Source organism: Eubalaena glacialis, chromosome 2 (genome assembly GCF_028564815.1).
Source record: "Eubalaena glacialis isolate mEubGla1 chromosome 2, mEubGla1.1.hap2.+ XY, whole genome shotgun sequence".
NCBI lineage: Eukaryota > Metazoa > Chordata > Mammalia > Artiodactyla > Balaenidae > Eubalaena > Eubalaena glacialis.
The window spans coordinates 135209867-135234553 of NC_083717.1; the positions used below are offsets into that span (position 1 = coordinate 135209867).

Here is a 24687-nt window from a genome sequence, read left to right on the forward strand (position 1 = left end):
AATTAAACCTCAATAAAGCTGTTATTTTTTAAAATGAGTAACTTTTTAATCCACTAATATCAGGTTTTATAAATGCTTTAATTTTACATTAGGCTTTTCAGGCTTACTAGGTTTCAAAATAAGCAGGAAAACAGAAAAAGTATATTTTATTGGTATTTAAACCTAGCACAGTTCAATTCAAATAAAATGGAACAGAGCAACTTATTTACTCTAATTGAATATAACATATAAACAAATTTTTTTTAAGTTTCTGTCTATTTTACCATCAAATGATAGTGTTCATGCAAGTACAATCATGACACTGTCCTTCTGGGCCCATATCATAGCACCACCTTTTATTTGCAGTTCTTGATGTAAATTTCATTGTCAAACATATCTGGCTTTAGCAATGTAAACATTTGCTACAAGTAAACTTTAAAAGGTAAAAGTGAATGATACTAATGAATAAATCAAAATAGAACTGAGCGTCACCACATGATAAAATTCAACAGAATATTAGATAATACTGTTTCAATAAGAACTACAACTTAATAAAGTTCACAAAATGGAAGCAAAAACCAAAAGTAGTGTGTAAACTCCCAAAATAGTTTAAAATACTGAAGGATATAATGTAAAATTTACCTCAGAAAAACAAAGGGAAACAACAAAACCATGCAGTGAATACCAAATTTGGTTTAGAAGTTACAAAAGTCCTTTTACTGCAAAGCCTTTCTCAAATGTACTGTGCCAAACTGTTTATTTTCTATCTCCCTTTATAAAAAAAATTATCACTTTTAATCACACAGTTGAGTACTTTGTGGGAATTTCACATATGTTGTCAACTGTGGAACTGTTACCCAAAAAAACTTTCATCTCTAAACTATTTTTTCAAATGACCAAAAACATTAAATTATCTTCATGAAAATTACCATATATAAAGTCAAATAATTCCTAAACAAATCATCATAAAAATAAACCTGCCTTAACAGAGTAAATACAGAAATAGTGTATACGTAAGTGCTGAAGATCACAGAAAAACATTCAATGAATAGGCAAAAATTCTCACATTTATCATTACTGTTGATGATTTTGTGTTACTTTTTGGTTAAAATTAAGAAACAAGTTTTCAAAAGGTCAAGAACATTCAGTGCCACTTTCAATTTGTCTGCAACATACAAATGAGTTATATCTCTGTAGTACAAGGCAGACTCTATTTTTACTTTTTAACATAAGTTATAAAGACCTCAAATTTCTAAAACCAGTTATAATACTGTGGCAAGCAAAACAAATTTGTTCTTATTGCTCTTATATTCTAGCTTAATCTACAAACATGAACATTTTTCCATTTGTTGTCTCAAACCGTACTAATACAAAAAGAGTCTAGAGAGATCTCTCTGTTGGTTTCCACAGATTAACTGAAAAAAGGGGAAAAAAAGAAATTGAAATATTATTTCATCTTCTTAAGTGTTCTTAATATGTTTAGCACATCAAGCAGCACTTGACACAGCAAGTTTCTTTAAGTGATCCATAAACACTTGTAAACTAACATCATCTGTGAGAATAGGTGCTCCAGACTCCTAGAGGAAAAGAAAGATATTTTCTATGATTAAAACATAGGATGATACCTTAAAGTGTATAAGCAAATGTGTAAAAAAATAGACAAGGAAATCATTTTAAGCAGAATAATGTCTATGCTCCTGTTGTATAATAAAGAATCTGCTGGCCTTTGTCCCAGATTCCTGTCCCAGATTCCTGAGAGGGAAACTACATCCTTAGAATTTCCTGATAGTAGCATCTGTTATTCATGAGCCCCTCAGATCACACCTGAGTTTATGCTATGAGATGAGATGACTCAGGATAGGGACCAGTCACCAGAAAGATCAACCACGTAATTAGATGCCTGGGCTTTAAGAGAGCCTGACCTCCAAGGAGGAAGAGATTCGGGGCTAGAGATTCAATCAATCACGCCTCAGAGAAACAAAAGCAAAAACAATAAAACCACTGGATACCAAAGCCCAGCGGAGCTTCCTGTTTGAGGAATACATCAATGTGCTGCAAGGGTGATGCACACTGATTTCATGGGAAAAGGGCACAGAAGCTCTGTATCTGGGACCCTCCCAGACCTTGCTGTCTCTTCATTTAGCTGGACCTAACTTGTAACTTTTATACTAAAACTGTAATCATAAATATAGTGCTTTCCTGAGTTCTGTGAGTTGTTCTAGGGAATTACCAAACCTGGGGAGGGGGGTTATGGGAACCCACCCCCCCTACCCACTCTACCCACCCACCGCCCACCCCACCACCCTCCCTTTCTCACCACCCCACACACACACGGATTTGTAGCCAGTTGGTCAGAAGTGTGGGTAACCTGGGATTCGACTTTCGGCTGGCATCTGAAGTAGGGGCAGTCTTGTGGACCATGTCCTTTAACTTTTGGAGTCTGCACTAACCCCATGTGGTCAGACTCAGATTTGTACCGCAGTTTACCAATTGGCCTTACAATAGCTCCATACCCAACTTAATCTTTAAAGTAGTAAAGTGTTCATTTGTCTTGAATGTATTGGTGTTTTTATCACTACTAAGAAATAAGTCTCCCTTATTGCTGCCTGTTTACTAAAATAAAATTCCACTTACACATTTTAGCAGAACCGCCAGATGGAAGGAAGAGAATTTATATCATCTTTAAAATAAACTATACTTATATATTTTCATTCAAGTAATTTTAATTGATTTCTGTGGGTTCTAAGTAATTAACAAGAGTTAGGGAAAATTCCTAACTTCTATTTTAATAAAAACTGTGTTGATGGAATGACCTTAGTAATCCAATCCACTAATAATGAAATTTTATTGTAGCAAGAAAGTTTTTCTACAATATTTTGTATCTGGATTTTTAAAGTTTTCACCTGATATCCAGTTTCTTATTTATCAGTATATATAAAATGTCTAAAACAAGAAAATTAAGTAATTTTCAGAGGATATCAGCAAGTTTATGACAAATATGAGCTCTGACTTTATAGCTCTTGTGGTTCTAGGCTGGCATAGCCACAGATATGCCATAACCTCTCCTGAATAATGGAAAATCAATTTTATTATGTGTTTTCATATGTGAATTTATATGAACTTGAAAAACTTGATAATGAAGGGAGACAACAGCACTGGAATTAAGAGCTCAGAGTTTGGAGTCAGACTGCCGAGCTCACATCCTGGCTCTGCCACTTAACCTCTCTGAATCTTAGTTTCCTCATTTGTAAAATACAGATAATAACAGAACCTATTTCACATGGTTGTTATAATGATTAAATGAGTTAAACTTTGCAAAGCAAATAGAACAATACCTGACACACACAGTAGGCATACAACATTATTATTATTATACCTTAATTTTTTCCATTTTACACATTTTCCACCTCAATTCACCCAATCCCAGATCTATTTCTCCTGGTCAAGACAAAATATATATGGATTTTCTAATTCATATACTGTGATCTTATTTGAAGTGATTAATACTAATGCTCAACTCAATCTTATCAAAAATTTGCAATTTATTGATCTCAGTTTTACAACTACACTCTTTTTCTCTTTAAAATATATCCAGGATTAAGCAAAAAGTTCCAAGCTTTATATCATTTAGTATATGAAGCACTATAGCAACAGAGACCTCCAGCACCCTGTCACAGAAGCAGTGTTGCAGTGGTGCCCTCTTCAGGCCATCCGTGGATAATACTTACACTGGGTACTTGATTTCTGACAAAAAGAAAACTAAGGTATTAAATTCCATAATTTTTAGTAAAATGCTTGGCTACCATGTTAACTCCCTAAATTTCAATCATCAATTTAGCTTAATGGTTAAAAATTCAGATTCTGGGGTTAGAATGACCTAGGTTCAAATCCAGACCCTGTCACAGTTTAGCTGTGTGATTTGAGGTAAGTTACTTAACCTATATAAGCCTCAATTTCCTCTTCTGAAAAATAGGATTAATAGTACTCACCTCACAGGAGTGTTTTAACAAATAGAAGTGTATGAAAATCTTAGCATAATGACTAAAACACAGTACAGATTCAGCTTATTAGCTATTATTATCTATAAAAATATTAACATAATTTCTCTTACAAAAATCATAGGTCAAAAAAGACCTTAGGGCTTTTGGTTTCTTTCTTACTTCTAATTAACATATTTATTTAATTTTGACATTTCAAACAGCATTACAGGAAAGGGATGTTTTCAAATTTAACAAAATATAAAGACTGAGAAACACTGATTTAAATGTCAGACCAAAATTTCATTGTTTTTAGACACATGAACAAGTTTAATACAAATGAAAGATTTTTCAAATAGTTTGGAACCAATCTGAAAAAAAGAAATGGTCTAAGTAAAATCCTATAGAAATTTTTTTGTTTTGTTTTTGTAAGAATCTATTCATAAAAGATAGGATCAAATGTCAGCTTCCCCCAAAGGTGTAACTGTAACTAATTCCTAAATTTTGCTAAATCAAATGCATTTCTGGGGGCCTTCCCTGGCGGTCCAGTGGTTAAGACTTCGCACTTCCAATGCAGGGGGAGCAGGTTCGATCCCTGCCTGGGGAACTAAGACCCCACATGATGTGTGGTGTGGAGCGGCCAAAAAATTACAAAAATTTTTAAAGTGCATTCCTAGAAAAGATGATTATATTTTCTAAAATGCAATAATGAGAAGAAACCCAAACTGTCTTCAACTGCCTCTTTGAGGAAAACACTTTATAAAAAATCTAAGGAGAGACAGACCTGATAACAATGTAATTAAAACCACCATATAGTATAAGGACATAATTTAACTTAATGACTGTAAATATTTAAATGACTTTTTATCAAATCAATAAAAATAATTCATTTAATAACAAGTAAGTACACTTAAGTTTCTCCAAAGGTGATGGCTTTCAAAATTGAGTACTGAATAGAAGAATGGGTGGATGGATAAACAAATGAGTGAATCAGATAAACAATATGCATGTTTGTTCCTTTGCCTGGGATTTCCTTCTCCATCATATTCACCCAATGAAATAATCTCCGTCTTTCAGGGTCTGGCTTAAGTGTTAGGGCTCTTGTTTATGTCTCTAATGCCCCTACTTCCAGGCAGTAATAATTAAACTTCAGTTTAAAATAGGTTTTCTTTCCTATCTTAAATATCTTTAGAGAGACTTTTTTTCCAGTGATAACAAGGAAAACTAATAACTAATATTTACTGAGTATTACTGGGCATATCAAGTATGTGTCATCAAACTCTATAACAGACAAGGAAGAAAAGGCATAGGAAGTTTAGTAACCTGCAGAGTTTTCAATTACCAGCCCAGAATGATGCCTCTCCATGTTTAACAGCTCAACAAGTTCTTTACTTTATATGTCTTCCACCTACATCTCCATGTTGTAATTTAAACCTCCCAAAACAAGGAACAAGCCATTATTTCCATGAACTAAACCGTGCTTTTTTAATGCAGAAATTCAGCCACAAAGAGGTAGGTTTTATTTGGTCTTCATAATGTGAGCTCACAACATTTTGTTAATTGAATTATGTGTATGGCAACAATCATCTGGAGGGGAGGAACAGCTACCCCCCCTTAGAAAAGGATTTGTGTACCCTCCCCACAAACCCTAGTCTGCCACAGCCCGCTGCCCCCAGGCATTGCTTTTTGACACTGAGAGTCAAGTTTTCTTATATGCAGCCAGCTTCACTCATTTGTTCACCTGGTCCCTAGGGGCATGTGATATGTGACCCCTGATGAGTACTATTTTCAAGTATCCTTCAATCCTTTAACCTCCCCTTCATATTGATTATTCACCATTTCCATTAACTCTTTATTGGTGCTACTTTTCTATATTCTTGCAATTTTCTTTTCTTAAATAAGTTCCTCTTAAGTTGTGGGATCCAGAACCAAAACCAATACTCAGTTAACTAGAGTTAAGTATAATGGAAAGGCTGATTCATGGTACATCCTGTACTCCAAACTTTCACATCACAGTAATATTTGGCTTTTTGTTCCCCCAGCAACTGGAAGAGGGTGAGAGGTGATATTGAGAGTCTATACGTATATGTATTATATGGGCACAAATTTTTCTCACATGTGCTATGTGTACCCTTTGAACGCCTTCCAAGAGTAAGTTCCTTTCTTTGCTATAAAAAACTCCTCACCTTTCAGGACTTTTAGACGGTGAATTCAATTTATTTGTCTATATCACGAAAGCGTCTTAACTCCTAAAGCATCTCCACAGACCTCCCATACTCTAATCTCTGTTCTCCTGTCCAGATCTACTATAGTCAATATATGCTATGTTTAAGGTACTGTGGAAAGTCAAAGATGAAAATGACACAGTTATCACCCTTAAATAATTTATAATCTAACAGGAGAAATAAGTACCATCAGAAATAGATGAAAAATGGGGGCGGGGATGAAGCGCCAGGGATATTACACAATATCCAGTCATGCAATCACAGAAAAGGTTTCATGGAGTCAGTAAACTTTGCACTGAGCCTTGAGGGATGGCTATGATGTGTTACAAGTGGTGATAGGGACAAGTCACATGCTTACTGTATTCAGAGTGGAGTAAGAAGTCCAGTTTGGCTAAAAAGACTAAGGAGTAGCTAAAAGTGGACAAAGCTATTTGGAGCATACCATAAAGGACCCTCAATAGCAATACAGAACTTATATGTAACTTAGTAGGGGGTTATTAAAGATTTCTAGGCAGTGCTTTGACTTAGAACTGCTTTAGGGAGACCACTCTGGCCAGTGCCAAAATGGAGGAAAAGGCTGAAGCACCAAGAGCAGGTAATTCCAACAGTCTATGTGAATAGTAACAAGGGCTTGACTTCGATTAGTGACAAGGAAAGGAGGGAATGGACAGGGAAAATAAGTCAATAATTAGGGGCAGAAGGGAGAAGATGTAAATGACTAAAGTTCCAAGCCTTGGGAATTGAGAGAACAGTGGGGCCCTCTATAAAAATAGGAAAGTCAGTCAGTACAAGATAGTGTGAAAGAGTTCAAGTTGGGGCATGCTGCTTATGAAATGTCTACAGGAAACTCAAGTGCTGTGCAGCAGGCAGTTATAGAAATTCCAGTCTATAGGTCACTGTGAAGCCAAACCAAAGATGGAGATTTACAAGTTAGCCTCAGATGAAAGCTGAAGCCATAGGAGTGGATACAATCACCCAGAGAAACAGTGAATATACAGAATTCAAGGCAAACTTTTGAGGCACCTCTATATTCAAAGGAAAAGGGCCTTAATCCCAATTACTGCTTCGTTTCTCTTCTAACCAGCCTGGACCCCATAGTCAGTTATCTAACATCGCTCTCAATTATTCTACTCCCTTTGCTGTGTCCATCTTTCTTATCTTCAGTCCTAAATTAGACCCAATGCAATGTCTGAATTACAAAGCACGGCTAGAGAACATTACAGAAGCATGCTCAAGAAACTGTTAGTAAATAAAATGGACCCTCACCATGCTGTAAAAGTCTTTTATTCATCTTCTGTTGCTTTCTTATATTCCCTATAGCTGTTTTTAATCTTTTCTATTTTCTAGTCCTTAACCCCAGCATTTCTCTCTCTTAGAAAATAATCTTTTACTGAAAAGAAACAGGCTTATCCAATGTGAGTTTTCTCTCCACCTCAAAATCTTTCTCTGTCTTCACCCTTCTTCTCACCCTTTGCTTTTGCAGAAAGAAATGTCCTGCCTCCTTACCAATGCTTAACCACCATACAGTGCGTGTGATCACACTGTCTCCTTTTGAGGATCTTAAACATCTATACACTGTTCTTTTGTGTCTCCCCTACATTAGCTCCTTACACTTGGTCCACAAATAAATTCTGTGCCCTTACTCTAATAACAATCATCCTACTCTTCACTCAGGCTAAATTTGCAAAAGAATAATTTACACACACACACACACACACACACATACACACACAAAGAATCATTTACACTTATGACCTCCACTTCTTTACCACCTACTAATTCCTTACAATCTATCTGCTACTCAACCACTGTATTAAAACTGCTTACCAAGGGCCAAAAATAACCTCCTAGTCATCAAATCAAGTGTCTGCAGCACCTCAATATTTGCTACTCCCTTCTTCTTCCTTCTATAACGTCCTCCCTCATCATTTAGGATATGGTATTCTTCTCATTTTCCTTCCACTTCTCTGATTATTTATAAAATATTCCTACCACTTGTACTTCCTCAAGGTTTTATCTCATCCTTGCTTTGCCTCTCTATTCTCTCCTTGGACAAGAATCCACTGTGATGACTTTAAGTATCGCTTGTCTATGAATCCTTGCCCTGATCACCAAACCCAAAATTTCAACAATCTGCTCAATTTGGGCATCTAGATGGTATCTCAAACTCAAAGTCTAAACCCAAACATTTTCAGGAATTCCCTGGTGGTCCAGTGGTTAGGACTCTGCGCTCTCACTGCCGAGGGACAGGATTCAATCCCTGGTCAGGGAACTAAGATCCCACAAACAATGTGGCAAAAAAATAAAATAAAATAAAAAATAAAAAATAAATAAAATCAAACATTTTCTTTGCACCCTCCCACTTACTGGCACATATTCTCCTCAGTTACCCAGGCTCAAAACCCCATATTATCTTGTTCTCCCTCAACTATTTATTTTTCAGAAATTCAAACCTAGAGAAAAGTACAATGAACAAACACCCACATACTCTAAACATAAAATCATGGATTAATATTTGCCACATTTTCTTTATGTTTCTATATATTTTTCCTTTTCTTTTTCTTGTTAAATAATTTCTGCAAGTTGAAGACATCATGATATTTTACCCCCAAACACTTCAGGATATATCTCTCAAGATCGAGGACACTCTCCTACATAACCACAACACCATTATCACACTCAAGAAATTTAATAATATTATACTAGTATCTGACATATAGTCCACATCCAAATATCACAAATCATCCCAATTATGTTCTTTATAAGCTGTTCGCTCTCTCTAATCCAGAATTCAGTCAGAATTCACATTTTGCATACAGCTGTCTTGCCCTGGAGTAAGTTTTACTTTCCTGCAACTTCTAATCAAATCTCACTGAGTCTACTTTTGAAATATCGCTGAAATCTACTCTTTTTCACCATCTCGTCTTCTTTCCCTCTCACTTGGATTACTTCGATAGATACAGTTTCAACCTACACACTGCTCCCAATTAATCTTAAGATTCGACTGTATTATCTAAGACTCAAATTTGCCCCTCTGTCCAAAAACCTTCAATAACATTCCATTACTTACCAAATAAAGACTCAACTCCTCAGTCCTCAGCCTGGCCTTCAAGAGCCTCCACAATTTGGCTGCACAATATATTGCCAATTTATTGTTCTACTATGCATCCCTACATGTACCCTTTACCTTACTCCATACTGTCTTCTACCTAGAATTCCCTTCCTCATACAATTTCTACTTACTGGATTAATAACCACTCTAAAAGGAAATGTCTCTTTTTCTGAGCTCTATTCTGACACCCTCTCCTGCTGCCACCATGTGACCTCTTCCACTCCTCCTCATCTATCCCCCTGTAATACTTTAAATCTTCCTAAAAGCACATAGCCCACTCTGCCTTGTACTTTAACTACTTAGGTATGTATTTTATTTCTAATACTAGACTACAAGCTCTTCAAAGGCAGGGATGATCACTGTGGATCTTAAGGTACCAATATAGAGTCATGAAGATTGGAACACTTGATAAATGTTGATATATTGTATCAAGAGGTAGGACTTCCACCAAATTAAAATATATTAATAATGATTTCCAGGCTTCCAGCCTCTCCTGCTCAACCACAATCCCTGACCACTCCCAGCTTACTGTGGCCCTTTATGGTTCATAGCCTAGCATTAAGCTTGAATCACCACCTCCTATCTCATATTATACACTTTATTGCTTTTTGTCTCAAGGGTAAAGTGTTAAGCTTGAAATATGAAGGGGTTCTATCTATTTGATATCATCACTTTTTTATTTTCTGTGGTGCCACCAAATGCTAATTCTATTTTCAACTCTTATTTTTTTATTACTTTTCCAACAGAAATTACCAAATACGTAGGGAAAAATGTAGCTTTCACTAAAATAACAAACTATAATAACACAAAGAAATAATTTCCAACATCTGCTATTTACACTTACCTGTCCCCAGGCATACATATTATTATGAGTCTGTGAAGGGTTGACTTTCGAAAGCAGGAAACGCGCCTTAAAAGCGAAGAAGAAATAACATTATCCATCAAAAATAGATTTGGTCAATATAGGCTAAACAAATGTATTATACTATCTAAACTCAATTGTATTTAATATGTTTGGGTCAAATTAACTTTATTAAAATGCAACTTTAAAAAAATGAATGAAATTTTGAAATATATAGGCCACTATATGTTACACATAAATAATAAATGTAACCTCTTCTTGCCAAATCATACATACATAATAACATTCATAGTAACAAATACAAATTGTTGAGTCCAAAACTCAGCATATAAAGATTATGTCTGCAACAATTATGACAAGGTTACTGTGACATTTACCAAATACCTGGTCTGAAACGTCATCAGAGGTTGGAAGTCCCCAAAAATGATAAAAATAAAAACCATGAAATCGGGCTTCCCTGGTGGCGCAGTGGTTAAGAATCCGCCTGCCAATGCAGGGGACGGGGGTTCGAGCCCTGGTCTGGGAAGATCCCACATGCCGCGGAGCAACTAAGCCCGTGCGCCACAACTACTAAGCCTGCGCTCTAGAGGCCGTGAGCCACAACTACTGAGCCTGCGTGCTGCAACTACTGAAGCCCACACGTCTAGAGCCTGTGCTCCACAACAAGAGAAGCCACCGCAATGAGAAGCCTGAGCACCGCAACAAAGAGTAGCCCCCGCTCACCGCAACTAGAGAAAGCCCGCGCGCAGCAACGAAGACCCAACGGCAGCCAAATAAATAAATAAATAAATAAAATTAAAAAATAAAAAAAATAAAAACCATGAAAACCTATACATGTTCTTTTACTTTAAACAATGACTCTCAAACTTTTTTAAACTGTAGGCTATTCCATGAGAGCACTTACCCAACATTTTACCCATCTATCCACTATGCCTTATCATCATTAAATAATAACCAGAATAAAAGAGGAAGATAGCACTACATGTGGTGAAACATAAATGAGAGAACCAGTCATAAATTATTATTACATGTTGGAAGAACAAGGACAGTCCTATCTTTTGAAATTTAGTACCATATAAAATCTTTTTCTACTCTAAAAGTAGAAACACAAGAGCACTGGCTCAAGAGTCAGAACATCTGGATTCAAATCCCAGTTCCTCCATTTACTATGTTTCCTTGGCCACAAGTATCCTAAGTCTCAGTTTTATTATCTGTAAAATGGAGATAACAATAGGACTGCTATGAGAATCAAATGAGAGAAGGTATGTAAAGTGCTAACTATCAGCTTTGCAAATTCTCAGTACAGGGTAGCTTCTATTCTAGTAAAACCCTAATAATAATTGCTATCATTTCTGAATAATAGTTACTGATATTTATTACCTACTATGTAATACTGTGCTAGGCACTAGGGATACATTAATAAACAAAGCAACATCTGTGCTTTTAAGGAACAAGTGAAACAAACTTATAATAATCTATAATTAATTTATATAACTCTAATAAGAATTACAAGGGAGCAGTAAAAGTGTTTTAAGAGTGTATGTTAAGGGGTCCTAACTGAGTCTTCTGTAAGGCCCAAAACGGCTATGTGTATATGTACATGTATCTTATTTAATCCTCATAATTCTAAAAATTACACACCTTTTTACAATGCCATAATGCTTTCCTATTATATTTCCTAGAAAATTGAAATGATAGAATGAGGAAAACAGAAAAACATTATGTTACCACAAACTTCATATTCATAGACTTTACCAGTAAGTAAACAGATTTAAGAAAAGTACACTAAATTATTTCCCAAGTTGTTCATATCTTCTTGCTCAACTAAAGCTTGCATACCACCATAATGCCATTCTGGCTCTTTACTAGAGTTGGGCTGGAGGAAGAAGATGGGATAAACCACCAGCTTTAGACAGCTAGTCAATAATCTTACTGCTCTGCTCTCAAAGCTAAAGCAAAAAGCAAGCATACCTTCCCCTGGAAACCATCTGCCCATCTCCTTCCTTTTTCATGTGCCTGGTGAAGCAGTCTATTCAAATTAACGTCAGAAGGCAAGTAGGATCAACTCGTAAAACCAGCAACAAACAAACACACAAACAAATTAACAGTACTTACCTGACTGCCCCCATGTTCAGTGTCAATGTATCTCGGCATTGGAAATCTGGAGTGAAGGATCTCCTGTGCATCATCCACTGGGGCTTGCAGAAGGTGGCGGAAATTTTCATATTCTGGCATGTCCTGGTATCCCGACTTACGCCACTGAGCTATGGTCTAATTTTACAACAGTTAAAAAATTATGACTTTTTTTCTTGCCTAACCAAAAACTTTAAGAGAAGATTTTTTTTCAAATGAAGCAATCTTCAGAAAATAAGAAAATTATAGAACATTATCCTATTTATTTTTTTTAAGTTACAAGTACTAATTTCAGTATTCTTGAGTAAACAGATGCAAAATTAGGATATTTCTTCTCCTTTAAAAGTAAAAAAGAAATAATAATTCAGCCAGAAAAATTGTAAAACACTATACTTATCATATTAATGTTAGCTAAAAGCTATCTACCTAAGTTTATGATAAATAAGGGGGATTTTCACTACAGAAGATTTCCCAGAGACTTCAAAGTTAATGACCTACTATTATGAAGTCTGTACCAATGGAGTTACATTCTCCCAAGATATATAAGCATAGAAACTTTAATAATAATAGCAATAATATTATAAAAATAATATACCTGTAAAAGAGCATCTGAATCAGTTCTTTTATTAAGGAAAATGACTCCAAAAACCATGTAATTAAATCATCCACAAATTTAAACCTGGCTTGATTTCTAAGTTAACTGAATCAATCAATGTATACTCTATATTGCTTTATATCTCCGTATTTAACAGAGGAACAGTCATCTGCATTTCTGATTTCTCATTTAAGCACATTAATGAGCTATTTGAAGAAACAAAAGTACGAAAAGACAAAAGATATAAGCAAAACACCTAGCTCTGTCATATCATAGGCATTATTCTTAAAAGGTAAACAGCACTAGTAAGTGGTATCAATTAAAAATAATAATCAGGGCTTCCCTGGTGGCGCAGTGGTTGAGAATCTGCCTGCCAATGCAGGGGACACGGGTTCGAGCCCTGGTCTGGGAAGATCCCACATGCCGTGGAGCAACTAGGCCTGTGAGCCACAACTACTGAGCCTGCGCGTCTGGAGCCTGTGCCCCGCAGCAAGAGAGGCCGAGACAGTGAGAGGCCAGCGCACCGCAATGAAGAGTAGACCCTGCTTGCCGCAATTAGAGAAAGCCCTCTCACAGAAACGAAGACCCAACACAGCCAAAAATAAATAAATAAATTTATAAAAAAAAAAAAAATAATAATAATAATAATAATAATCAATAGGTCTTTAAAAGTCCTGGATAATATCACTTAAAGTAATATTTTGAATAAGGTCTTCACCATTACAGTGCAAATCTAAAATCATTTACAATTAAAACACTGGAAAAATATATCTGCTGAAGTTACTAGAATACTAGACTATAAGCTTGAGTGTAGGTTTGTGAAAAAAAGAGATCTGTATCTCTCAAAGAATCTAGATTTCAGTGCTTTCTTATACAGAGGAAGCACTTAAATACTGGCTGAATGAATAAATGCAGGAATGAACACAGTTATGCTAAATACCTAGATTAAAGTTTAACTGCTACTCAAATATTCTGCTCTTTTCAATCATTTACCATTCCAATTAAGTGAAGTTATAAATTTTAATTAATTTGTGCTTTAAATGAGTTTTTAAGATCAAGTGAAATATTTTTTTAAATACTTCATGTGGAATACTTTTTAAATGGTTACATGAAATAATGAAAAGGAAAGCCTGCCTACTGACAAAGGCTGACTTTTCTCCTCTCAATGTCTTCAGGTAAAACCCAAAAGTATGATATGCTAACACTCTTACTTTCACAACTATGCTTTGTACAAAATCTATTTCTCCAATTATGTGTGGACAAACAGACAAAATAACCACAGATGGGTCAATTGCAAATTAAGTCTAAAAACTTGTAGAAGGAGAATCACATTTTACACATATCTTATAAAAGTGGAAATAAAGCTTATCATAGAGGAAACACTAGTCATATAGTAAAGGGGGGAAAGCTTCTATGAATAAAAAGACTTTACTGAAACTACGTGCTTAGCTTTAAATGCTATGGACTCTTACCTCACCATGATAAATCAAAATCTGGAAAAATGTGTCCATGAGGAGAATACGATCTGCAAGAATGCTGCTGCTATCAAGAAGAACCGGCTGACATGAAGAAAACAATGAAAGAGGAGGCAGGAAAAAATAATTAAAAACACAAAATTGATCTTTCTAGGATATTTTAATTTTTTAATTTATTACCTTATTACATAAAACCTCTTGGTATTATGAATTCTCAAAGTATATTTCAATTTAACTTTCTGAGGAATCTCTAAACTGAAGTAACAATTGAAAAATAGAGTCCAGTCAAGAGGAAAGAGTCCTAACTGATGGTGGCACCACTGAGTGAGAGGGGAAAGGCTTGGGACAGAACAAATTTGGAGATGGAAAAATAGTATTGAATATGAAATAGAAGGGGGGCTTCCCTGGTGGCGCAGTGGTTGAGAATCTGCCTGCCAATGCAGGGGACACAGGTTCGAGCCCTGGTCTGGGAAGATCCCACATGCCGTGGAGCAACTGGGCCCGTGAGCCATAACTACTGAGCCTGCGCGTCTGGAGCCTGTGCTCCGCAACAAGAGAGGCCGCGATAGTGAGAGGCCCGCGCACCGCGATGAAGAGTGGCCCCCACTCACCGCAACTAGAGAAAGCCCTCGCACAGAAACCGAGACCCAACACAGCCATAAGTAAATAAATAAATAAATAAAAATTAAAAAAAAAAAAAGAAATAGAAGGAAGTGGCCTGAACTTGGGTATCACATGCATAAAGATGGTAATTAAAGCTATATGGTGAGACTGCACCACTTAGAGAAAGGGAAACTAGAGAAGAAGTCAGAGATTGAGCCCGGAGCACGCCAACACTTAGAGGTCGGAAAGGGAGAAACCAGCAGGAAGAGACTGAGAAGGAACAGGCAGTGAGAAGGAGGAAAACCAGTAGGTGTTGTAGATGTCAGAGAAGCCTAGAGCAAAAGGTTTTCAAGGAGAATCCGCAAGGTAAATACTGTTGAGAGTTCCAGCAAGATGAAGGCTTTGGTGACCTTGATAAGAGTTGTTTCAGTATAATTTTGGGACAAGAGGAGTTTCCTGGTGGCCTAGTGGTTAGCATTCTGAACTTTCACTGCTGTGGCCTCGGTTCAATCCCTGGTCAGGAAACTGAGATCCCGCAAGATGCACGGTGCGGCCAAATAAAAAAAATAAAAAATAAAAAAATTAGGGACAAGAGTTTGACTAATATAGGTTGAGAAGAGAATGTGACGTGGGAACATATAGACAAGTAACTTTCTGCATTTAGCTGTGACTGGGACCAGAGAAATGTGGTGGCAATTAGAGAAAATGTGAAGTCCAGGGGCTTTTTGTTTAACATGAGCGCTATTAAGGTTTCTATGTTAATGAGAATGATCCTGATGAGAGAAAGTGATGATGCAGAAGAGAAAGAGGATAACTTCAAAAGCAAAGTCTTAAGAAATGAAGCTAATGGGATTCATGGATTAAACAGAGAGTTTGAAATTTGATAGGAGTAGGCAGTGGGATTCCAATTTTCTTCTAAACAGTTTTCTACATTTTCTGGATGTCTACAACTTACATATATTACTATGATAATAAGAAAAAAAGTTACTTCTAAAACTTTTTTCCTGATTCAAAGGACTACAAGACCAAATATAGACCAACATATTAAAAATGCATTTTCTAGAAAAGTAGAAACTATGACAAATTACTTAAAAAATTATAGTAACAAAATACAACATTTTAGGGGACGTCCCTGGTGGCGCAGTGGTTAAGAATCCACCTGCCAATGCAGGGGACACAGGCTCGAGCCCTGGTCCAGGAAGATCCCACATGCCGCGGAACAACTAAGCCCGTGCACCACAACTACTGAGCCTGTGCTCTAGAGCCCGTGAGCCACAACTACTAAGTCTGCGTGCCACAACTACTGAAACCCAGGCACCTAGAGCCCGTGCTCCGCAACAAGAGAAGCCACCGCAATGAGAAGCCCGCACACCACAACGAAGAGTAGCCCCCGCTCGCCGCAACTGGAGAAAGCCTGGGCGCCGCAACAAAGACCCAACGCAGCCAAAAACAAATAAATAAAAAATAAATAAATAAATTTTTTAAAAAATACAACATTTTACCCACTATTTTTTACAAAACAGTGAATAAAGGGATCATTAGAGATCATTAATCAGTAGATATTATAAATATTCTCTTTATAATAACCCTTCCTAAAGTATTATTTTCAAATATAGTCACTACATACTTTTAAGTAGTGAAACAGATAATTTTAACCTTAGAACGGAAAAACTCTTTGTTTAATAATAGGTTAAAATAAGTGTGACAGTTTGCTAAGAAGGCAAAATGGATGACTTTATCACTTTTTTAAGTATATCTTTATAATCAACTGTATCTTATGTTCCAAAAAGACTATAGGAGAATGAGACTGCATTAAAACAAGAAGTTCTGTTTAGACAGAATGCCCTAATTGTCAGACACTAAACTCTGGAATACAGTTTCTAGAATCATCACTACCTCTAGACATTGTTAAAGACATAAGAATAATCATGAGCCCTATAGGATTTAATCAACTAAACGACTACACAAAATGATCTTTAAAAAGTCTCTTCTACCTCATTGTGTGTTTTATTTTTTAATGATTTCCTAATACAGCCTAGCATTGTATATAGCATATAGTAAGTACTCATAAATATTTTTAAGTGAATATATGAATAACTTAAGATAACTACACTTGAATTAAATTCTTGTATTTAATAACTATATTTCAAGAAAAACCTAGTTGTTTTATTTTTTTAATAGCACATATCACAGTAACAAAACCAATTTCTTTTTCTGCCCCTCTTACCTCTGGTGGTCCACTAAAAGAATATGCATACAGAATAGGCTGAATCATGATTAGAGACTGGGTCAAATCTTGACGCATAAAATGGTGACGATAATATGAACTCTCGTCAGGACTATTGTTAAAAACTTGCAAGAAAGGAGATCTTCTTAAATGAAACATAAACTACAAGATAAAACATGTGAGATAGCTTTTACTGATTTTAATATTACAACAGAAGTTTAGTACTACAAAAGCATTTGATTACAACCATTAACACAATAAAACAACACCTTACAATAAGAACATTCTAAATTGTATTTCTCAGAAAGAATCTTACTCATGATATTTATCAGTTACTTAAAAATATAATTCAACAACAACTTAAAAATTAAAGCAAAAGAGGTGACTCAAAAGGAAGACAAGAATAGGGACAAAAACCCCTTGATCAGATCTAAGTTATTAGAGACTGATGCTAGGTGACACATTAGCAGCAACCTTTGTTTTTATTCTTCATCTCTCTGTCCACATCTCTGAGCTTTTTTATTTCTATTCATTACCACCACCAAAAGACTCTAAGAGAACATAAAAACAGATTAACAGATAGATCCCCAAAACTGCACTGGTTTAAAAAAAAGGACTTATATATACTCACTTATTTCTTAATATTTAAGGTCTCCTTTATCCTTAAGAAACATTCTCTAGGCTTTGTTTCATAATTTCTTTCTCCTTTCATTTTCTCCCCTTCTACCTACTCCTCATGTGAAAGAGATCAAAAAGGGGGTGAATTAGGCCTGAATGAAGGACAGCTACACTGTCCTTTGACACCAGGGGTCTTTGATATAATCAATAGGATCAGCTCCAAAATACTCCCATTTGTCTTTTAGTTACTTATCTCAACTTCCTTCAGCCCTCAGGTCTCAAGTGCCTACATGCTGCCCTGCCTGGGACTCATTCCACAGCTCTCTCCCAACACATGCCACTCATTGAAATTCTTATTCCTGTTCCTTTTTTCAGTGATCTATAATTCACTGAGAGGCTCTCTCATCCCTTACCACTTCAATCATTCTTGTTTACTTACAAAAATGTGTAATTGGTAAATCTGGGGGTAAGTATTTTATAAATGAAGACCTCCCTTAGATTTAGTTTATGTCACCTTTTAGAAGATCATAAGGCTTTGAAAACCCAAAGAAAAAAGCACTTCTGGGTCCTCTGGCTCTCTACTTTCAATGACAGGAAAAGATGGGATGCCCAGATCTCTGGGAAGATCCAAAAGCCCAAAGAGAAGGCTTGGAGAGGGAGGGAAGAGAAAGTAAGGAAAGTGTGGAGAATTTAGTCAAATACTTAGACTAATGCCCTCAATTCCCTTTCCTATTAGTGTCTCTATGAAGATGAGGCCTGAGAATTCCCAAAACACAAAGGGTTGCCTCCCTTAAGACAAATAGACCCTGCCTTTTCCTAGCTCCCCAAAACCTCAACCAGAGATTTAGGAAAGTCTCCCCCTATAAACATGGAGTTTCTAGGTTACAGATCACTAAAAGATTTTCAAAAAATAAGTATAGCTCTTATACTTCAACTTAATAAAGTTGAAGCTTTAAACAAATTTTTTGTGAGCAAAAATTTGAATTTCCACATCTCAATATTAATCATCCTTCCAGACTGAGCTAAAACAAAACACTACCTCTTCTATAAAGATATATCAAATCATCCATTTGGAAGGATTCTTTAAAGTTTCCTTTAAATGTTATATATCTCTCATAGTATTTCTCACTTTCTTTTCTGTGTTGTTTAGGTATATTTCATATCTCACCCTTCAGAATGAAAGCTCCTTGAAAGTGGGATCCATGTCAGCCATCTTTATTCTCCTAAATTCCTTGCACATAATATATACTCAGTTGAATAAATATTATCTGTATTACTCATCATATAAACAACCTAGACTTTTAAAAATATCTATCAAAACAACAGATAGACTCCACTACCCAAGTGGGAAAGGTTCTGTAAGATAAATCAAATTAGCTTCTTTTCTATTTATCTGGGATGTCCCCATAAAGTTGTTCTCAGGCAATGAGACCATGCTATAAGACTAGCTGATTTGTAAAATTACTTCCTTTTGGTACTATACTACTGTAATTAGTTAGATCCCTTATATCAAATGGAAAGCTAATCTGCTTCACACCTAATTCTACTCCACAGTAGGGTTCCAGTGTAAATTTCTACTCAACACAAATAAATGCTATCTGCAAGGCCATCATAAAAATACTACATACTTTTCACTAGCTATTGAAGCATAATACTAATTTCTTAGCTATCTCAAAACTTAAAACCTAACCAAAAGAATGACCCTATAAAATGAGTAATAAAAGACAAAAGGAAAAGTGAAACCCAATGCTACTGTCAACACTAAGAACATGGACCTTTTATCTACTTACCTGTGGATAAAGGGAGAAAGTTTCTGAAAATCTGAAGGAACTTGGATCATCTTTGTGATACTCTCCAAATTTCTGACACTAAATAAAATAAAACATGTTAGTAATACATTCCCTGGCACAGAGCTAAAACTTTGTCTATGCATACTCTATTTTTTTGAATGTTTGTCACTTTTAATTCAGCAACTATGAACAACCATAAACAATTCTGTTTAAAAAAAGAATTTCCAAATCTGTTCTGTATGATAACACACAAAATTGCTTGGGACACAAATTAAAGAGAGCAAATATGTCCCATCAGCTGCATACTCTATTTTTAAAGTTATTGCTCTTTAGGAGGCAGATACTTGATATAGGATAAAACTGGAATATTACTTATAGACTTACCAAGAGAATGATTACAACCAAAGACATAATCTTGAATTTTGGAAGCAAATAATACATTGCTCCAATGCAAAACAACTCATCTTAAAATGTTTGAATTTTTTTAAACTAAGTGTCTCTGATAGCAAATAAAGAGCTCTTGGATGATGGCCGAAAGAGCTCAACAGGCACCCCCTAAGACTCTACCTAAAAAAGACAATAGTCTACTGACAGAAAGATGCACTATCAAAATACCATAGTGGCTCCAAAGGCAAATTGATGGTATAAAATTGGGTACACTAGAAACAAGACCAAAAAGAAAGAATTGTTGAAGAAAATCAAGATCAACAGGTAAACCGGTAAAGAAGAAATGCAAAGGCAGAAATTGGAAGTAAATCAAGGAGACACATACTCTAGCAACAGAGAAGTAAACCCTCTATGATAATGTGACAAAAGGCATCTAAATAACTGAGATAATCCACATGAGAAAGTGCTTAGCACAATGACTGACACTAAGCACTCAATAAATGTTAGCTTCCTCTCGTTCTTGAGCAAAGTCTCTGACCTGAAAAGTTTTTATAGTACTTATGTAACTGGTCTACTTCCTGGCAACATTTATCGGTACTCGAATATGATCAAGGGCAAAAATAATAAGCAAAAAATAACAAAAGGTTCACTGCTGCAAGTAGTACAGGACTTTTACAGCCTAAAATGTTCAACTAAATAATTTATGTAGTTATCTGTGCCTTAAAGAGCACATACAAAGGCCTAATTGGTTTGATCATATTTTTTGGCTTCCAGGAAAAGTCATTTCAGAACCACAGTTATCCAAAGGATAGAAAAGCTATAGTTGTAGCACTAATGCTCAGAAAATAGATCTTGGTATGTGGGAATAAGAATGTTTCTGTCTTCAAAGCCCCCTAATAACACTTCACTGACGAAACTTATAGATTTGGATAATAATCTTCACTGTCCAGTATGAAAGCCACTAGCTATGACGCAATTTAAATTAATTAAAATTGTATTAAAATCCAGCTCCTCAGTTGCACTAGCCATATTTCAAGTGCTCAAGAGCCACATGTGGGTAGTAGTTCCATAATGGACAGTGCCGAATACAGAACATTTCCACCACTGTAGAAAGTTCTCTTGGACAGTGCTGATCTAGAATATAAAATACACTTGAGATCTAGAATATCAAACACATTGAAAAGATTTTGTGGAAAAGCCAGTATGTCACACATTATCTGATTTGATTATAAATAAGATTGGTAACTTTTTCATATGTTTATTGGTCACTTGCATTCCTTCTTTTGCTAATTCCTTGCTCATCACCTCTGCTCATCTTTTGCCCAAATACTACTGATTTGTAACAGCTCTTGTACATGAAAGTTTTCACATTCTGTCATACATACAACAAATGTTGGCATGAAATTCTGCTAGTAGTATTTTTACCACACAGACTTTTGTCTCATTTTAATGCGATAAAATCTTTTAATATTTTTATTTAATGGCTCCTGATTTTACCTTTAATGTTAAAATCCTTCTGCATCCAGAGGTTAAATACATATTAACCTATTTTTTGATAAATATAATCTATACTCTACCAAAGATAACAATATAAATTTTGTATAATATACACATACATAAATTTCTAATCTTTGGGTTACTTCTCAAAATTTTTTTGAACACTTATCAAATGCCCCAGCATTAATTACTGGAATCATGAGGAGTAGTCCTTATTTACAACCCAACCAAAACACTAATACAAATGAGAAAAAAGACTGAAGCATAAAGGAGGTATATCAAAGATCCACTGTTCGAGTTATTTAGAAGTAATAAGATTGGGCAGATAAAGCATCAGTAATACAATTTTCTTGAGGAAAATAACAACACTTGCAAGAAGTTTAGTCATGTCTTCAATTCAGCAATTAGTTATGCATAAAGCCATCCACATAAATGGGCCCAAAGGGTCAAAGCATAACCTCTATAAGAAAATGGTAATGACAAAAGTGGTCCTCCTTAAAAACAGCACAACTGAAGTGCCTGGTCCCACTGGTATAGCAAGAAGAAAACCTAGCTGTGATAAAATTTGCAAGGAAAGCCCCAGAGTCTTAAACAAGAGAGATTTCCTGGGAATGAAATTTCCTGAGAAATGATTTCCTGAGAGATGAACTGTTTATCCATCGTAGCTAGCAGCACAGCTGAAGGGAGTAGTTAGTGGGTAAACCAAAGGTCAAAGATGAAAAAAATCAAATAGTAATTTTAAGTTATACGAAGATGTCATTCAGTAGAAAAGGTCAGGAGCCAAAAAGGTAAGGAACAGATCCATGAAGGCAGACACAAGATGGACCCAAACAAGAGTCTGAGAATGGAAGCAGCATATCATGTGTTGATACCGATATCTTAAGTGATTCTGACCAAGGAGAATGAAAGCTTGTATTAAAGCTGCCAGAAGCAAATGTGGTACCAGCACCAATCTGGCCATATGATGCTCATTAGCTACAAAATAGTTTTTAAAAAGATGTTTATTTCTGGTTTTTTTCTTCTATTTTATCTATTTTAATTGGGGTATAGTGGCTTTACAATGTTGTGTTAGTTTCTGCTATACAACAAAGTGAATCAGCTATATGTATACATATATCCCCTCCCTCTTAGATCTCCCTCCCACCCTGCCACCATCCCACCCATCTGGGTCACCACAGAGCACTGAGCTGAGCTCCCTGCGCTATACAGCAGGTTCCCACTAGCTTATTTTTAATTAAAATGACTCTTAGTCATCAAGAAAAAAATTATACTCACTATACCAAATTGAGGCAAAGAAGTTTGTTAGCATAATTTCACAGGTTTTTCATTAGGAAAAAAATTAGAAAAGTGTAGTACCTAAGAGGTATTAATCCTTTCTCTGTTTGTGTTGCTATCATTGTTATAGCTGAAAATTCAGCAATAGGGAATCAGTACAAAAAATGAGGCTAGGGACTTCCCTGGTGGCGCAGTGGTTAGGAATTCGCCTGCCAACGCAGGGGACATGGGTTCAATCTCTGGTCCGGGAAGTTCCCACATGCCGCGGAGCAACTAAGCCTGTGCACCACAACTACTGAGCCTGCACTCTAGAGCCCGCGAGCCACAACTACTGAGCCCACGAGCCACAACTACTGAGCCCACGAGCCACAACTACTGAAGCCCACGCACTCTAGAGCCCATGCTCCGCAATGAGAGAAGCCACCGCAATGAGAAGCTCGCGCCCCGCAACGAAGAGTAGCCCCCGCTCTCCGCAACTAGAGAAAGCCCGCGCACAGCAACGAAGACCCAACACAGCCAAAAATAAACAAAATTTTAAAAAATTTAAAAATGAGGCTACACTATGTTAGCTACTTAGAATAGCTTCTATAACTAAGGTTCATCTGTCATCACCTGAAACTTCAATTGTACACAAATGTGATTCAACCAATTAAAGAAAAGAATGTAAAAACCATATTCCCACCACTTTTGCCATATATTAGTCACTAGGGTTTCTATAAGAAACTGTGATTTTTTAAAAATTATTTTTTGAACTTTGCACACCATATGATGCCAGCCACAGTGATGCAGTTTCCAAGTTATCCTGTTAGCAGTTTCACTGCAGATCTTTTAGTCTCACGTGGCAGTAGGACTATATTCATTTGGATAACTCCATTCTCAGTTTTTGACACAAGACAAGGGGGGGTCATGGATAATTGATGAAAGCTGTTTTGCAAAGAAAGCACGGCAATAGTCTGATGATGTCAGCCTTTCCCTCCGAAACTACCTCCACCAATCCCCTCTTACACACAGTTGCCAACTGACTCATGGGAACAGACAAGCTATACTGCTGTGACAGACGATCAGAGTATAATTTTCATTATGTCATGACTCGCCTGTCCTCTACCCTCAATTTGCTGCTGTTGTAAATGGTGCAAACTGCAAGATATGTAGCTTAGAATTGAATCATATTGTGAGATTTTATCATTTTGTACTTTTTGCAACTGTCTCATTTAGTTATTTACAAGACCAGTCTATTTTATTAGCATTTGTGTTTTACAGGCATGTCAAACAATATGGCAATTTTTGAAGCTGAGGTGTGAGAAGAGAAAGATTCTAGACAGAAGCCTACAGAGAATTCCGAAGAATTACAATCTTCTGAGTCATTTCACTAAACCCATACAACAGAACACAGAAAAAGTCCATCTTCACACTGAAAGCTACTTATCAATGGGTTTTACGTGGGGCTGATAAGCCAAGTTGTACTATCCAATTTTGTGTCATGTCATAACCTACAAATGTAGTAATAGCTCCAGCAAAATGGAAAAAGTACTTTACTACAAATCATAACCATTTGACAAATAAAGGTGCTGATTACTTCAAACAGCTTTTAGACTCTCAAAACAAAGTGTTTGTTAAAATAAAGTCACAATCAGTGAAAAGGCTCAGGAAGCAAGATACTTCAGAGCAAAATTTATTATCTAGAAAAGGAAAAGTCATATAGTTGATGAGCACTAACAATGACATGTAAAATTACAGTAAGTAAAATGCTAGGACAAGATGAAGTCTGAGAAATTGAAAAGGTTCCATCTTAAAACAATATAACAAGTGAATGCATTCGTGACATGTTACATGATGCTGAAGAGTTTTGTGTAATTAGCTGAAAAATAACAGCTTCTCTATTCAGGTTGATGAGTCAACGGATTTCACCAATGTCATGTCAAGTTGCTAAAT

The 24687-nt window shown here is 36.0% G+C and overlaps 1 protein-coding gene across 1 annotated transcript in view; it reads right to left on the reverse strand.

The window, feature by feature from the left end:
- Positions 1-568: 568 nt before the first annotated feature.
- SEC23A (SEC23 homolog A, COPII coat complex component) overlaps positions 569-24687 on the reverse strand; it is a 61359-nt gene continuing 37240 nt past the window's right edge. Inside the window, exons 15-20 of the mRNA XM_061182477.1 lie at positions 19597-19674; positions 17189-17350; positions 14356-14442; positions 12271-12426; positions 10138-10203; positions 569-1556 (exon numbers count right to left, since the gene is read on the reverse strand). Coding sequence (XP_061038460.1) covers positions 1467-1556; positions 10138-10203; positions 12271-12426; positions 14356-14442; positions 17189-17350; positions 19597-19674 — 639 coding nt within the window. The 3' untranslated portion in view covers positions 569-1466. The remainder of the gene's footprint in view (positions 1557-10137; positions 10204-12270; positions 12427-14355; positions 14443-17188; positions 17351-19596; positions 19675-24687) is intronic.